Raw genomic sequence first — 17,919 nt, forward strand, 5'->3', positions numbered from 1 at the left:
CTACAGCTGGTGCATTACTACAAGTATTGATGAAATATTTTTGAGAGTTGTATTGTTATTAGACAAAAAGGGATAATTTTCAATAATGGGTTTTTTTCCTGCATAGATAATACATAATTAATGTTTTGCATTCTATCATACAAATTTTAATTCAACATTAGAATACTTCTGGAAAATTTGTTTTTTCTTAGTTTCCTGTAAAACTAAAATGGATGAGGTAGGTAGCTGTGTACTGTCAAACCTCCAGAGCAGCCAAACTATTGCTCATCTATAAGTTCAGATTTAGTAATTTTGGTTAATTTGGTTAGAAACAATTTTTTGTAGAAATTATGAAAGTCAGAAGCAAATTTGTAAAAGTGAACTTTGAACTTGATGAATTTGCATTTAAAGTAGCTTTAATAATTTAATAATTTTACTTTTTACTAAAAATCGGATATTTGCAAGAATATTTTAGCATGTCACTACTTTATAAAGTCTATAAGTGTAAGAGATTGCTGTTCACAGAAATACAGTGGTGCTTAAAAATATTCTGAAATTTTTAAGGGTATTTTTTTGGTAAGATATTTTTATGCAGGAAGCATTGTGCTTACTGTGAGCTCTGGTAGTGATCCTTTAAACCTTTTGTTTACTTGAATGAGTCTTTTGGCAGTAGTCCAGTAGGAGGCTGAACTGTTCTAGTGTTTTTCTGCAGTGTTGTTAAGCTGACTTGCACAAGTTAGTACAGAAACTGTGTTTCCAGCTTTTCCAATGTCACTGCAAGGGTAGGAGGCTTCTGCTCTGGTTTGGTTTTGTTTACCATTGAAGTAATCACATCATGCCTGGGTGAGCCAGCAGTCACTGGAGCTGTTACTACCTTCTCCTTTTTCACATTTTCCTCCTCTCCCCTGCCCTCTGCCCCACAGATCCCAGTCACAGAGCAAAGCAGGAGTAAGTGTTTGGAGGAGTAAGGGTGGGCAGAGCTCGGTGGGTTTGCTGCAAATTCGCATGGTTAGCTTAAGCTCCAGTGGAATTATTGTCCCTTGAGTTTACAAAGGAACATTTATATGCTGTGCCAACTCTGTCAAAGAGGTTTTAACTTCCAGCAGAGGATCAATAACAAAACAGTTGGAGTGCATTAGGAGCTTAAGCTTTTCTAGTCACTTATTACATGCAGGTATTTACTCCCTGAACAAAGACGAATGGATAATTTTGGGAGCTGGATGTTAAATGTCAGTTTCCTGGACTGTCATCATTTTAAGATTCTCCTATTTCATTTGAATTGTTTTCAAGTTCATGGCTGTATTGCTAATGAAACTAATTTCAGGTTCTCATTAGTCTGCATTTTTCTGGACAATGGGGCAGTACCTACAGTGCATTGATCATGTAAACATGTGCCCTGTGTATTGCAGTGGTTTATCATGCCTGTTCTCTGGAGGCCAACTCTTGCTCCACTTGCTAAAAAGCAACAAAAGTGCTTATTTCATTGGTTCTGCTCTTCACACTTGTCACCTCTTGAGTGATGACAGAGATGTGTCTGTGACTCTGGCAGTCTCATGACAGCCATGGGTGTACAGTCCCTCTCATGAGCAGTGGGCCTGCTCACGTACATGGAGTTTGAGAAACAGGCTCTGCATTTGCATCCCTGCCTGAAGGATGCCGGGTTGGGTCCAGTATGTGCTTTTTAGGCAAGATGCTGTGTCCTTAGGAAGGACAGCTTGGGGGAAAAGTGACATGGATGAGGCTCTTTGGAAGCAGGAGGGAGAAGACTGATGCCTGGGTGTTGAGTTGGGCTGTGGTGGAGGGAGGCTGACAAGAGTAGCAGCAGCATGGCACGGCCCAAGTACCAGTGAGAACAATGTACAGTGCCCACACACTGTACCACAGCTCCACGAGCTTCTGTCTGAGAGCCAGGAGGTGGCAAGGGAGGGAAGGATAGGCTGTCTGCTGCTGACAGCAGGAGGGTGGATGGGAATGATGCTGCCTGCAGCTTTCCAACCTGCTGTTTCAGAGCCAAATGATGGGAAGGGATTGCACATGTAGATACCATCAAAAAAAGGAAGTAGTGCATGACCAGAGCTTTTTGCATGCTGAATTAAAACTCTTCCAGAACTGGTGGGCATGCCACTTCGGCTGGAAGAAGGAGCTGTGAAGGGTTTGGGTGTGAGGAGCCAACCTCACAGCAATCATTATTTCAAGGTACATGTAAAATAGAAAACTCCTAGCTTGTGTTTTACAGCAGCCTCTCTTGGCTCTGCAGTGCCTTCCTTGACTCTCACTGTGCCAAATTCTTCTTGTGACAGTGGCTACTAGTTTCTGAAAAAGAGACATGTAAGTTGCCCTTCTGCGGTTGTCATCCACAGGTGGGAGCCTGGTTATATTCTTGTAAAATGAGTGGATAAGTGGCTGGCACCTGTTGGGGCCATTCAGCTCTGAATTTTGACCATAAATCACGTCAGAAGGGGAGTGTGCCCATTCCTGCCCTTTATGTGGTGTGGAGAAGCAGTTCTGTTCCAGGCAGTGGGGGCTGTGTCTGCTCCTCCAAACTCACAGCCAGCATAGGAGTGGGATTGCTTCTGCTTCTCTTTGGGGTTGTGCACAATGAACTGGAAGAGGATAGAGAAGGTGGTGCTGTGCCTCCCATGGCTGGCAGAAACTGTTCTCCAGCAGAATTGGGGTAATTGAGAGAGGAACCAAGAGTCTTGGATATTTTGTAGGAAAAAAGCCTTGGAACAGTGAACATATTAAAGTAAAAGCAAGACTGGTAAAATCTCAATTAGGAGAAAGCAAGAAAGCAGCCCAAAGAAAGCAGTGCCCCTGGCTGTGTAAGAACAGGGACACTCAGGAGAATTGACCCTGAGGCACTGAAGGTCAGGTGAGAATTGTGGCTTCCTGTGGGCCTGAAGCGCTTGTGGGATATTGTGTGGAATTCAGGGGAAGATGGAAGACACACTCACACACACACAAAACCCAACACAATCAAAACCAGATACTCCAAATGGTGTATATTGAGTCGTCCTGAGAGACCAGTCAAGTCAGCTGGGAGACACAGTTCTTAAAATAACTGAATGAAATCCGCATCTCACTTAACCTAATGGCATTATTTAAATAAATGTGATGATCCAAGGGATTTTTTTCTGGCATCTAAGAGTTGTGGTATATTAGTTTGCCTGTTATGTCTTATCTTCCACTCCCTCAGTATGTAGCACTGGTAACATGCATTCTTGGCATAGTTTTATGGCTTCTGAACAAATTCTCAATCCTCTGTGCAATTAATGGATTTGAACTGCAAATTTGATATTAGGGAATCAGTGAGATTTGGGACATTCTTCTTGCATCTGTGTATGACAGGTTTTTCTTCACTCCTCTAAGATCAGTGATTAGGTCTGCTTTTTCCTCTTGTAATGATATATAGGTAGGTCACTGTACTTAGTGTTTATTTTCATGAGAGAACTGGGAGAGACACAGTGTAGAAAAGATGGTTAGTGGAAAGACTAGAGAAAAAAAATTGAAAACTTAGTTCTGATTAAAGTAATAGCTTGGCAGGGAATATAATTGAAAAATCATCTTAAATTCAGCAGTTTCATAATCACTAAGCTGAAAGCAGTGGAATCTGGAAAACAGCACGCAGATATTCTGATTAACAGCACCACCACCACCAAAACATCAACAAACCAAACACAGAAATCCCCCACAAACCAGACCTCTAAGGAAGTATATCCTTAAAGGCCTGTCTAGATAAAGAGGTGCACAATTTCTGTAAGCTTACAGTAGAAATGTGTGTCTGCATTTATAGTCATAAATAATGTGTGTGTGTACAGTGGACGTCCAGAGAGGCTGTGGAATCTCCACCCATGGAAATACTAAAAATCAGACTGGGCACTGTACTGGGTGAGCCTGTTCCAGCTGACCCTGCTCCAGCAGCACTTGGGCCAGGGGATCTCAAGAGGCTGCTGCCAGCTTCAGTGATTCTGGGGTTTGTCTTTCCATTAAGGTTTTAATAGCCCATGGAACATCCAATGCAAATATTCTATTAAATAATCTTTGCTAGGCACACGCAGCATATAGTAATTAATATATGTTTGTCTTTAAGCTTTGGGTTTTTTGTTAGTGCTCTGGTTTTTTGGGGTGCTGTTTGGTTTTTTAACATGTCAGTAGAAAAACAGAAGTCCCTTGGTCTCCCTGTAAATATTTGAATGTCATGCTATCTGTTCTGAGAGGAGAGCTCAAACTGAGTAGGTACTGATTTCCCAGTAAGTCTGTCTTTGTCATTGGTACTGCCAGTTCCCACAATCCTAGCATTCCCAGGCCATCAGTCAGTGTCTACAAGGAACAATTTTCAAATATTAAAGCATGTGAAAAGACATACAAGCCAAAACCCAGAGATCTCTAGGGACTGTGACCTCTTAAATGGAATATATTCTGACATTTTCACAGGCTACATGAAAGAATTCCAGAAGGGTCATTCCATTTGGTAAACTTCTAAACAAACATTCCATCATTTTAGTTTGATTTATAGATATTATTTTTTTTAATTATCTGCTTATTGTGAAGAGATTAACACAGGAGACATGACCTGTGACTGACTCAATTCAAGGCATCTGGTATATGTGAAATCCTGTTTGAGGGCCTGACATTTGAGTGATTATAGGAGATACAGAAAGCATGTTTTCCTTTAAAGAGATCACTTGATCAAACTGTCTTATTCTGACCTTTTTTCTTGAAACTCCTTGTGCATAACTAAATGCATAGCTAGACAAGAATGTTGAGTTAATTTTAAATTCCATTTATAATTGTTTTAAGTTGTTACAACTACGTCCTAACTGCAAATGTTGTTGTTGAAGTGTCAATTTGTGACAGAGCCACTACAAGAAGGTAACGCAGAGCAAACACAACAGGTAATTGCTGTGCAGCACTTATTATAAGCAACTTTTTCAAATCAGAGGTAGCACAGTGGATGCCTAAATATTGTCCTCTACAGGAGATATATATATGCAGTTAAATGTAGATCTTTATAGTTAAAGATATACAAAAATTAGCATTTTTATGTATTCTATATACACATTTTAAAAATATTTATTAATTTAGATGTGTATATGGGCAAGACCAAATGGAAGCTTTTCATTTCAGCAATGAACATTGCCAACATATGTCTTCCCTTAAAAGGAATTTGTGTGGGTTTCAGTGGGAGAAGTAAAACATGCAGACTTGTAAATTTGACATCACTGTAAGTGTTTGGTATTTTTCTGGGAAGGGTGACTGAGGTAGATGGTGACCATTATTTGTTTTGTTTGGGTCTTTCTTGCCACAGTGGCGGAGAATGTAGGCAGAACAGAACTCCCCTAAAACAATTCCCCTTAATTAATAATTTGAAGTAATGTTCTTAATGTTTATAGAAGTAATAGAATAAATTATAAAAGGGGTTATGTAAACTGGTGCTTTAGTTTGTGTAGTCAGAGCACTGTTTTCGTATGTGAAGAAATTATTACACCATGATTGAGAACTAGATTATCCTAACACAATGTAAAGCACCAAGATATTCATCAAGGTGTATGTAAAGCCAAGGTGAAATAGACATTTGAGTAATTAGGCTTTTTTCCCACTTGAAAATGTTATTGTGGTAGTGAAAGAGTTTAAACACCCAAGGGCATTTGGTTTGGTTCTGTTTTTCTTTTTGATGGGATTGCGAAGGAATGAGTTCCATATGATGTGAAGAGTTGGAATGTAGTGTTAAAGCAATTGTTGCTTAGTTACTTGGTGTTTAATAAGGTTGTGAAGCAGCTCCCAGTGAGTGATGTCACTCAGCACATCACTGATGCTTCACCAGATAAGGGTTTGTTGTGAGGGGCAGACAGGCAGGCACTGGGGAGGTGCTGTGGGGCTGCATTGCTTCCTCCTGTACTTTGGAATTTTGGTTAATATCTACTAGACACTTCCACTTTTTAAATAACACTCTTGCTGTAGGCTGAAGGTTGGCAGAACACTTGGAAGTCTGTGTTGCAGAAGAATGGAAGGAACAAGCCTGATGACCTTAGATGTAAAGCAAACGTTTGTGAAGAACTTGTGCCATACATTGCTATTAAATGAGATTCTGGCTTATGGAACTGACAGAAATGTTCCATTCTGAGGCCTTTTTTCTTTATTTCACCCACTCTTATGCAACATATTCAACTTTAATTGAAATTCAAATGAGAGGTACTTCTGCCCTCTGAAAATAATGCAAATTTTAACAGATTTTATTTTCACTGAAACCAAGACTTCTTGTGTGTCTTTTACTTCAGCTTCTGGTTTGGATACACTGATGAAGTTTTTAACAAAGTTCAAACCTGTAACTGAAAAACACAACATGCAGGACTCAAGATTTTCTTTCAGCTGAAAGAGATACTTCAGTTTGTTGTTTGATAGAAACTAGTCTCTCAGCCATAATTTTGTTTCTAGGTCGTTTTAGGTTTCTCTGTGAGCCTCAGTTTAATTTTGCTATGTGTAATGTTAAAAACAGCTAATTTGAAACAGGTATATGCTCAAATTGCAGAGGTTTTATGTCCAGTGTTTAGTTTGGAAATGAGTAGTTCTCTCTCTTACAAAACATTCTCTATTTAAATAGACAGCAGCAGAAAGAGAAGATGAAAAATTTGCAATTTGAAAAAGTTTTCTGCTTGTTTTTAACAATGCCATCAATTTCAAATGACAATCCAAATTCCAGCTCACTTTTAGATACTGAACACAAAATAATTTCAAACTCTGAGTGGAGTTGTAAGATCCCAAGCTTTTTCTGTCGCTAATTTATATTGTGTAATTCATGAGATGTTCTATTAACTGTATTACTGCTAAAATAAAGAGTAGTCAAAGAACAAACAAGTTACTATTGTTTTGCTAATACTTACTCTGGAAAATTTTTTGTGGTAGGTAAAAATGGGTGATTTGAGTGGGAAGGTATTAAGTTCCCACTTGTAAAATCACAATTTCTTTTCATAGAAATGTGGAATTAGGGTCCTATAAAACCAGCAACAAAAGTAACTGAAATACAAATCAATTTTTATCTGTCAAAACAATCTTCAAGGCAGATGCTGCCCAAACATGGGTAGTGTATTCCATGTATCAGTGTGGTGGTGGTGGCTTATGACAGAACTTCTGCTATTTCATAAGAGCTTAAAATATTGCCATCAGACTTGAAAGTGCATGAGTAAATCTGAGGAGTCATTGTGGTGCTTTAGTCACAGGTAAGAATGTATGTAAACCATTCTAGAGGAGTTACAAACTTATTTCCTTCGGCAGGGAAGGAGTCCTTAAATGGGAGGTGGGTCAGCACGGGGGACAGCAGGCAGCACTCTGCCTTGGTTCACATGGGACCTGCTCAGGACCCCTTTGAACACCTGGGCATTGGCAGGGAGCAGGGGAATTCAGGACTGGAACAAGCTAACAGTGTTTCTGTTCCTTCTAGTACAGCTCTTGGGAATGCTGACCAAGTCCATCATAAGAACATGCACTTTTCCCCCATTGCAGTGCTGTGGAGCTGGGAATTGTGAGATGCCTCCAGGTGCCTGTGAAGCTGTCCCAGAATTTTAGACTTTTCCAACAGACATGTTGAGATGATGATTAGTTTTTCTTTGAAGCATTACCAGTAAAAATATAAGAACTATATTGTTGCACACCCAAATCACCAGTAAAACCGTTATCAACTGAGCTTGGATTAAGGTATATTCAAGACTGCTGGTAAAACAAAAGGTTGTTGGAATAGGAATATTTTTTCATGATATAGGACATAAATGTTATTCTTCATGCAGGAATTTAAGACAAACTTATCCCTGAGCAGAATATCTAGATAGTCTCCATATTCACAGTGTAACTGATTCTGGAGCAGAATTATTTCCTTCTTGAAATGCATATTTTCTTTGTCTTCATTTGTAATGTCTGTCCTCACCCAACTATTCCAAATTGTATAGCATTTATTGGCAACAGCAGTATTTGGTTACATGAAAAATACACAGACCTTTCATCTCTCCTAGTCTGTACAAGAATTTCCTCATTCTTATTTTTCATGAATTCTGTGATTCCTGCTTTTCTTACTAAAGATTTTGCAGGTTATTGTTGAGATTTTCAGATCAGACTTCTTAAAGGTCTTCCAAAAATTTCATCTCTATGTTAAGCTTGTATTGAACTAAGAGGTGAAGTTGAAGCAAAATATGAGGTATAACTCCAAGTAGCTGAAGCATAAGCACATAAGGGTGGCTACCCTTGGAAGGGGGAGGAGTGGATAGCACAAACTCTTGGCTAAACTTCTCTTTCTGAACAAGAGAAATGCTCCTGAAAGCTTGAACTGCTCCCACTGCTCCCAGCTGCTGTTACAGTGGTCAGCTTTCACCTGAGCACTCTCAATGTATATAAAGCACTATAAAGGGATAGGAATGGATAGAACTTCCTTCAGAAATATGGTGTTTGAAGAAAAATGTCTTCCTCTGGCTTCTTTAATTACACATTTCCTCATTAGAGCATGGAATTTTTAAAATTTCAAAATACTGTTTTCTGAATCATTGGGAAATCAGTTCAGTGGTGAAGTGCACTGTACCCTTTTGTAAAACAATTTGTGCTGTTATATATTGTTACACTGTTAGAATATAGTTCACCCATCCAAACAATTAACTTCTCTCTTGGTACAAGAAAAATGTGGAGTTATAATCTGTTACATCGGTAAGTGTGTAATATTCTGTTTATTGACTGTGTCAGAGTTTAATGTGTGTTTGAGTTTAAGCAGTATGTGTTTGTATTCTGCTTGTGTCAGTTTTTATTCTCTGAACGTGTGGAGTTTCTCAACAGTAGTTTTGTTTCTTAAGCACAGTAAGTGTTCAGCTGCAGGCAGTGAGGAAGTTAATTTGATTTATGAAGGAGCTTTTCCGCAGTATTTTTTTCTTGTGTTCAGTTAAAATCACTGCAAAAGGAAATGTATTGGAATAGTCTGTAACTTGTATTTAAGCAGAACATAATTTAAGCTGATAATTTTTATACAAATGATGTGCAGACAGCTGATTTTTAGGCCTGGAAGGTGGCCTCAAATCATTCATGCTGCAAAGAGTTTTTGCCTGTATTGTCAGCTCCTTAGTGTCAAGAGGCTGCTGAAGCCTGGTGAGCTCATGCCTCCTTGGAGCCTGCAGCTCTGAGCAGATCTGGGTCTCCCTTCTCCCAGCAGCAGGCAAACAGGGAGAGGCTCCAAATCCTGCTGGCTGCGCCAGGCAGCTTCACAGCCCGTGCTGTCACTTGCCCTGGGAGTGCACTGTCAAGGTGAAGAGTCAGTGCTTGCTGACTGTCTTGTAGAAAGATCCAAAGAGGAAAACATGGAGATTTTTTTTCTAGCTTCCACTTTAAAAAATTCTGCATCCAAATGTGTATAGGTATTTTCAAATCTGATTCTATGGAAGTGAAACATTTTATCTCAATGGAGATGTCCTTTATAATTTCAGGTTGAAGGATTTAAAATACAAAGAAGAGGCGTGGAAAATGTATGCAATGATAGCATTTTTAGGCCAAAGGGAAGGGAAAAAATGCCTGCCAGAGTTCCTAGCTGACATGTAGAGACTCTTTAACATTATGTATAGTTTCTTTTCTGTAAGTACAGGAAATTAAATGCAGACTCGTTTGCTGTTCCCTTATGGCCAATGCCAGGTAATTAGAGGGGATCCATTTCCCTGAAATCTTCCAGGTTGACACTGAAGTTGATGACTCATGTAAGATAAATGGGATATGCTGCAGAGAATGGCAGATCAGAAGCTGTGGGAGGAAATACTCCTGAAACTGCTGAGAATAATGAGATGTGTAACTAATGCAAAAAGGAAAATAATAAAATACTCGGGGCTTAGATATTTACAACAAGGAAAAGAGTCTCTCACACTGCAGGGAAAGGCATGGAAACAATCATTGGTTTTCCCAGCCTCTGCTAGATAAATGTCTCTGGAACCAGACCTGGGGTTGGTGGGTGGGAAGGTTCCTTAACGTAACTGTAACTTTTTAAAATGCCGCTGTGCAGCTTTGTTTGCTGGTGAGACTTAATGAATGTGCCGGCCACGCAAAGATGAAGTGTTTCTGCTGCCTGCAGCAGTGTGCCGAGGAGTGGGGGGCAGCGACAAGGAAGGGGAGAAAAGAAGAGAGACCTCAGCAGTAGTTTGTCTTAGGTATCAGCGAATGCTGCTCCAGCAACTGCTGGATTTATTTTTAACCGCTTGACTCATTCTTTGTCAGATGATTGACCACCGAGCTGCACGTTGAAACACCAATGTGCAGAGGAAGCGAGCGTAGCTACGGGCGGAGCGGGAGCGCCTGTCTGGGAAGAGGCGGGGTTTGGGACTTGTGCTTCACATGCTCCGTGCCCGCGGAGAGAGCGCGCTGCGGGCTGGCGGCGGGCACAGCCGACCCAGCCGGGGTGGGCTGAGCCGGGCCGGGCCGAGCCGGGCCGAGCCGAGCCGGGGTGGGCTGAGCCGGGGTGGGCACAGCTGACCCAGCCGGGGTGGGCTGAGCCGAGCCGAGCCGAGCCGAGCCGGGGTGGGCCGAGCCGAGCCGAGCCGGGCCGGGCCGAGCCGGGGTGGGCTGAGCCGGGCCGAGCCGAGCCGGGGTGGGCCGAGCCGAGCCGGGCCGGGCCGAGCCGGGCCGAGCCGGGCCGAGCCGAGCCGAGCCGTCGGGCAGCGCCATGGGCGGCGCGGCGGCGCCGGGGCTGCTGCCGTAGGAGTCCGCGCCGGGCCCCGCGCGGAGCGCGCTGCACCGCTGCCCACCGCGGCCTGCGTTCTTTTCGGTGCTGGATGTTGCCATTCTGAAGGATTCCCACCATGATCGATAGCTCCAAGAAACAGCAGCAGGGCTTTTCCGAGATCTTGCCTGCAGGAGATCTTAAGCCACTGAAGGAGAAGCAATGCCTTGAGGTGACCAGCCAGAAAAGTCTCAAGGAAGGTCAGTCACTTGCTGGTTGGGGGACAGAGAATGCAGAAGTTCTGGGCACGTTCATTTCACCAGCATGCCTGATGTAATGCTGTAGGTCAGGAAGAGTTTTTGTACATTAAATGAGGTACTGTTTTTCCCTCTGGAAAAAAAAAAAAAAAACAACCCTAAAAGCTGAATTTAAATTTTACCTGAGACTAGTAAAATAATGATGATGATCACTTGATAGGAATTGCAGTATGAAGAAAAATGAGCAATCAAGTAGTCTTTTCAGTGTATTATTTAGTGCTGAATTAATGAAGGACTCTGATATTGTCCTGTAAATATTGCAGAAAATGCTTCAAAATGTCACTATGGGAATAAATATAATAAACATCATTAAATATGGCATAGCAAAATAAAATCCCACACACCTTTAGTATTAGACATCTTGCTGCCTCATTTTCAACAGTGCTTTTCTCAGCTCTTTTCTTTCTTTGGAATTCGGTTCTCCCCTCATACTTTAAATTAGCCTTTATTCTGGTCTTGAGACGTGTGCTTTTCAGACCACATTATGTCTCTTTAAATGATTTTATTTCAACTGGGCATTAAATTGATAAAATGCAAAGGCTTTAGTTTCTAAAATAGCAGTAGTCTAAGAATATTTGGAACAGCATTTAAAGCTGACGAATAGAACTATACAAAACTCATTTAAAGTTATGTTTGTTAGGCTGAGGCAATGATGCTGCTGAGACAGGGAAATTGTCTTACTCCTGGCGGGCAGGATTCCTCCCGCTGGCCAGGTGAAGGAGAAGGAAGAGACCTCTGGAGGGCGGCTGCCAGCCCTGCCCAGGGCCGTCTGACACCAGCTGGAGCTAACACAGCAGGCTCTTGCAGCTTGGGCTCAACTCCAGCTGCTTAATCAATAGTTCACAAGCTGCATTTGTAGTTGGCAAATTTCCTGCTTTCCTTTTACAGCACTCTGCTTTGGCTTTTCCTCCAGATATCTCTAGATTGTCTGGTGATTTGGGGATTTCTCCCTTGGTGTGGTGGCAAGAGTTCTATATGAGATCCTGCCTTTCTTAGAACTTAAATGCTGGGTTTGTTTGGGAGTTTTGTTCATGTCTTTTTTAAATTTGGACCTTAATAATGTTTAAAATGGCAAAAAGCCAATATTCATTATGAAATTCAGTACCTGACAGGTTAGTTTAAAACCCCCATTACTTAGCTTTAAGTTCAAGCTAGAGAAAAGACGGATCTTTGTGCAATGTACTATACCGAAGGTCTGTTAGTGATTAGGTCCTGAGAGCTTGAGTGCTGCTGTGTGTAGCAGTCAGTGGCTGAGAGCAGAACAGTTCTGCTTCTTTAGTGGCAGGAAAGGACAGCCTGGGGCCAGTGACTGAAGGAAAGCGCCAGCAGTGGCCTCTGGCTCGGGATGGTTTTGCCTCACAACTCAGGCCCAGTTAAAGCCCTGCTGCTGCTGTGGCTCTGGGGACAGCAGCGAGAGAGGAGGGTCACAGTGCTGTGGGAAATAAAACCTGTCTGGGTAAGCTACTGAGAAAGAAAGGCAGAAAAACATGGCAAACCCAGCACAGTGGGTAGTGTAGGTGGGCTGATGAGTAACCACAGTAATGATTATCTTCAAGCCTCTTCAAGCATGTCAGTTATGGAGAAAGTGGATGAAAGAATGTACATTACAGTAATGATGGTCTGTCAGAGTAGCAAAAAACCTGCAATTATGGGATATTCTGCCAGTCTAGATTTATTAATATTTTAGAGCTTAAATTATTCAGTGCATACAAGAAGATATGTTTTCTATAATCACTATCTTTGCTTCCTTTTCTGTGTTTTAGTACCTGTTCTCCATTTTCACTTTCCCCAGTGAATATTGCTTATTCTTTTCTCTCTCCCAAGTTTGGCAGTGTAATGATTAAAATAATGAACCTCTTCTTGAGAGTTTGATTGACTACAGGATCTCCTCTTCCAGCCTTTCCTCCTTCTAAAGCTTAGAAAAACAATAATTTTCTTTCTTGTGGTATATAGAATGAATTATTGAAAACACTCCCAATCTTGATTTACATCTAGAGGGACTAAAACAGAGTTTCATGTTTTTAGTTTATAACGTTATGAAATATGTAGTTCAAATATTTTACAGATTTTTAAAAATTCAGTTGCAGTTGTTAGTTTAATCCTATTTAAATAATACTGCAGGTAACACCTTTTACTTTTTTAAAAACATAAATTGTAGGCAACTTATTTTACAGAACAATATCTTCTAAATTAGCTTGTGCCATTCTTTTTTTTGCCCTCCTCTCTTCTCCTCCTTTCTTTTTCCTTAAAATGATGTGGCTGGTTTTGCCATGTGAATTCTCATACGTTTCTTCCTTAGGACACAAAAATACTTAAAACTATGATATGTGAATTATAAAACCTGCAAAAATTAAAAATGTAATTATGAAGAGATCCAGTAATTCAAAAGGTGCCCTTTTTCATGAGCTAATTTGCACAGGTTTGATAAATCTAAAAATCCTGAGATAGTGCAGTGATTATTTCAGCAATGAGTACCTTAAGAGAACTGCAAGGTGCAATTTTTTTTTTTTACTTAGTATTTCTTTTTAAGAAAAGGGATTTTTGATGGAAACAAACAACCCTAACATTGTCTTCAGCTAATTAATATTAAGGACATTACCAGTTTAGATTGCAGAGCTGAATTTTTTTCTTTCCTTAGGGTATTGATACACATTCTAGCATCCTGTAGCATGGCAGAAGATCCTCTTAATTACCCCACTTTCTTGTAAACAGCTCCAATACTATTGTTGCATATTGCCTTTTTTATGAAAAAAGTTCTTACTTTTATCTGTCTGATCAAAATTACCTTTTGTCTGAGCAAGGAACAAAGGTACTGTCTCTGAGGTCAACCACACAGTGCTAACTAAACATCTTTTTCAGAAATTCCTGTACCATTGACTGTACCTCCTGCAGCATCTTGTCAAGTAAGCAACCAAAACATTTGGAAAATTCAAGTGAAAAGCCTTAAATGTGCATAGAGTTACTAAGGAATATTCAGTGTCATCAAAGAGTGCATGTATTAGGACGTGGGAATATATCTGGACTGCAGATTGAAAGGTTTCCAACAACACTGGAGAGAATTGAGGAAGTCTTGTTTTATACCCTGAATTGTTTCAGTATAAGGATGGATGAGCTTTGTGACCATGCAGAACTCTCGGAGACACCGTATTAAATTGGTGAAACAGATCAGTCTGGTGCTTAGGTGGGATTTAAAAGGAGGTTGGATCCCTGTTTGTTTGCACCATATTTTTCATACCATAATCTGAGTTTCAAAGTTACCAGTTGCCTGCAGGCTACTCTAATTAAAAAAACACTAGCTAGGAAGGAAATTTTATTTCCACCTTGAAACATAATTTCTTTCCGGGATTTGTTATGCATTTTAAATTTACTGGTTTGTGAGGAACTGGAGACTGGCAAGTGCTGGAAACAGGATACAGGGTGGAATGAGTGGATTTCTCAGGTGTGCACTGGAATTGTATTTGTGCTGCCTGAGTAACAGATTACCAGTTGTAGTCAGGAAGGATTTCTTCCCCTCATCCCTTGCAATCAAATCCATGTGGCATGAGAATTGTTTATTCAACAGACTTCCTGCTATTGCTGGCATGTTGAGTATTGATTATACTCTTGACCTCTTCTGCTCTCCTGCCCTGGCACGATAAAGATTCTGCTCTTGGTTTATTTGGGTTGGTTGGTTTTTATAAAGAAAAAGCTCTAAGTTGTGTTATCTGGTGTTCAGAGGTGTTTTTATGACGCCTTATCAGTGGTAGTCCATCAGGTATGTTTCTTGAGACACAGATAATGAGAAAAATACTGACAAAAAAGTGTTATTCCTTTGTTAATAAAGGAAGCCACTGTAAATTCTGTGTACTGATCCTGCAGGGGTGTGCTAAACTGTACCATAAACAGTCTCTTTAATGTCATGGGATAATTGTTGTGAAAGTGAATCAGCACTTACTCCACAGAATGTTCTTCTTCAGTGTAGCACTTTAATAATAAATGTATTGTAATACCATTATAATAAAACACACGCTTAATTACATCAATAAATCAAGACTACGATGTACTAATTTGATTTTGTATGTAATTGGTATACAATTAGAAGATGATGGTGGCTAACCAAGAGCTTTTAAAAAACTTGCTATGGCAACTGTAAGATATCTTGAAGTTTTTATAAAAGGATTAAGACTGCTGCTGCCAAAAGCCAGGTGTATTCCCATGCAGCCCTACCCTGCTTACTGCCAGCCTCTTTCTCGTGTTGGCATTAGGAGTCACACAGCCCAAAGTGAGTGGATATTGTTGAAGAGCACTTATTTCACAGGCCAGAGCATAGACCTGACAGGAGGCACCTCTGCCAGTGTGAAAGCAACAGAAAGAGCTGGGGTTGGAGTAGGGCACAGAAATCCTGTGTTAGATCATACTGAGTTATGAAACCACGCTCTGAAACCACTGTCTGCTTTGCTGCTCTGCTGGGGCACATCCAACACAACACGTGGGAGCCTCAGCCTCTAGTGCAGGGTCCTCCCTAATGCAGCAGCTTCCCCGTCCCTGTGATCAGCTGGACTCACCCACTGAGCATCTGCAGAGTCTGGAGCTGTCTGCAGCAGAGTTGACTCAGTACCATTGCTCACATCCCCCTTTGCAATCAGGCAGCTCGGTGGCAATCCACCTTCCTCTGTTTTGAATTAATGTGTAGTCTCCTGAGCCTGAGAATCTGCTTGGGGTGCATTTTGTTTTCTGCACCTAGGAACAGCATGGACAATGGAGGGGGCTTGGCTGGAAATCATCTGTCATCATTCAGTGTAATACACTCCAAATTATCACAAAGGAAGTTGTAATAGGTGTAGAATTTAAACTCAAGTTTCATGAGTCCCTTGACAGTACACTTTTTGGCTAATAGTAGTATTTGAGGAAATGCAGATTATCTTTTAAAATATCAGAGGTCTGCAGTAAGCAGAGTAATACTTTACTTGCAGATTTAGAAAATGTTATTGTCAATACGCTTAAGTTATGCAATTTTACAGAAAATGGTTACAGAAAATGGAATATAAGCTTTAGTTTGTTGAAACTTCTCACCCAAGATGGTAATGATTTTTCTCATTTTAAAGATGTAAATAGAATCATGAAAAGTATAGATTTTGCTTTTTACATATCCATGCATATATATATATATATATATATATATATATTCATCCCAGCAATCCCAGCAGACATCCCAGTTATTTGTTTGGAGGCCTGTGTATGTTCTGGCTTGTTTCTAAGCAACATGTTCCACAGCAATAGGATACAATACAAATTGTTCTATATCCTAGTCATTTAAGCCTTTCAACTAATGATATTGTTATAGTTCATATGTTTGTTTGAAATGTTGAGTTTACATGCAGCTCTCTTTGCCATCTGGGTTTTCATTTTCTGTTTTCAGTGGATGCTGTTACTGCTGGAAGCACTCACCTGAGCATCAGCACTGGCTGCAGACAAAAGCTTTAAATCACAGTGGTATCATTAGAGAGATATGGAGGTCCTGCAGAGCTTCCCTCCAGAATTCTGGAGAGATTATCCTGAATGGCCCTCAGTCGTCTCCTCTCACGTACTTTACACTTACACAGTACATTTCTAAGCTAAAATGGAACTATGACTGAATAATTGTTTAAAATGAATATGCAGAAGAGCTGCTTCAACTTTTCTTAATTATTTTGGATATAGTCTTAGCAGAAAAATCACTTATACAATAATGGAAAAAATAACATTAAAATTATATAACAAGTAAGTAAAGGGTTTTTTTAACAAAAGCAAGTTAAACTAAGTAAAATAGTTCCTTTTTAAAATTATATTCTGGCATGCATGGAAGTTGTGAATGCATTCACCCATGATTAGATGATGTCTGATACTTTTTACAAGATGAATTGGTGATATTGGTGATAAATTATTTTTGGTTTAAAGCTAAGAGTATTTAACATGCTGTTATTACCATCTGCAGGCTGATGGGGAATGAGTATCACAATTTAAAATGCATTTTATCTTAAAATTCTATACAACTTGCTTAGAATAATTTCCAACAAATTAAAGCTAGCTACTTCCATTGTTTTCCCTCCTCTCCTTCTTTGACATTCTATATAAATTAAGTGAACATTATATGAACAAATTTCTGACTCTGGACTAGTGGAATGTGTAGTACCATATGCAAACTACCATATTCCATAGCCTTCCTGAATTATGTATCTTGCATATCACCTGCTCTTTCTTTTGCTTACTATACAAAATATAATTTCTACTATTTTTTTTTATTCACAGAACAATATTAGTGGGAAAAATTAATCATTTTTGAATAAATGGAGTACAATACCTCATCATAGAGTTGAGGAAGGAACAATCTCAACTCAGGAGAAAGCAAAACCTATCTTGGGAAGATTAACGTAGCATAAAGTTGCAGTGTTTAGAAATTACAGACTTTAGGCTGCGAGCAGATGGGGCTTGGGGTGCAGGGTAACAATGCAGGATGCCCAGAGAGCACTTGGTGCTCAGGTTCTGCAGTTCTGGAGCTGCTGCCCTGTGAGGCTGGGCCACAATTCCAGGCCAAAGGTGATGCTGGGATGGCTCCCGGAGTTCAGCTGCGCTGGTGGAATTCTCTGCTCCGTGCCCTGCCTGCGCTGGTGGCACACCCGCGGTAAGGGTACAGCTCAGCCCGGGCCCAGGGGACACTTCTGTGTCCACCCGCGGGGCCCGGAGCCTCTGCCCTCTGTGCCCCAGCTCCAAGGGGCAGCAGCTGCAGGAAAGCTGTTGGCAGCTGGCAGAGAGAAATGGAGGTTTCAGTGTAACAGCTCTCATTTAAAGGAAAGGGCCGTGTTTCCAGCACTGTCTGTTTCCATGGCAGCCAGCCCAGCAGCTTGCGCTGGAGTTTCTGCTGCTCTTGGAAATTTCCAAGGGGTTATGGAGGAATGTTGGACGCTACATTTTCTCATTTCCACTTGCAATTTTAAG

At 40.6% G+C, this 17,919-nt stretch overlaps 1 protein-coding gene and 1 long non-coding RNA gene across 5 annotated transcripts in view; one reads left to right on the top strand and one right to left on the bottom strand.

Annotated features, from left to right (window-relative positions):
• MRTFB (myocardin related transcription factor B) overlaps window positions 1-17,919 on the top strand; it is a 67,152-nt gene that overhangs the window by 17,894 nt on the left and 31,339 nt on the right. The window contains exon 1 of one of the 4 annotated variants that reach the window (XM_021545784.4): window positions 10,674-10,908. The exons of the other annotated variants lie outside the window; for them this stretch is intronic. Within the exon in view, the coding sequence (XP_021401459.2) occupies window positions 10,788-10,908 (121 nt within the window). The 5' untranslated portion in view covers window positions 10,674-10,787. Of the gene's footprint in view, window positions 1-10,673; window positions 10,909-17,919 lie in introns of those variants that run through there. 4 annotated transcript variants of the gene reach the window in all.
• The window catches only part of LOC110478889 (uncharacterized), a 44,720-nt gene continuing 37,652 nt past the window's right edge, over window positions 10,852-17,919 (bottom strand). Inside the window, exon 4 of the long non-coding RNA XR_002466832.4 lies at window positions 10,852-10,987. This is a non-coding gene — a long non-coding RNA (uncharacterized LOC110478889). The remainder of the gene's footprint in view (window positions 10,988-17,919) is intronic.

Source organism: Lonchura striata, chromosome 14 (assembly GCF_050655825.1).
Source record: "Lonchura striata isolate lonStrDom1 chromosome 14, ASM5065582v1, whole genome shotgun sequence".
In the NCBI taxonomy this organism is placed as follows: domain Eukaryota; kingdom Metazoa; phylum Chordata; class Aves; order Passeriformes; family Estrildidae; genus Lonchura; species Lonchura striata.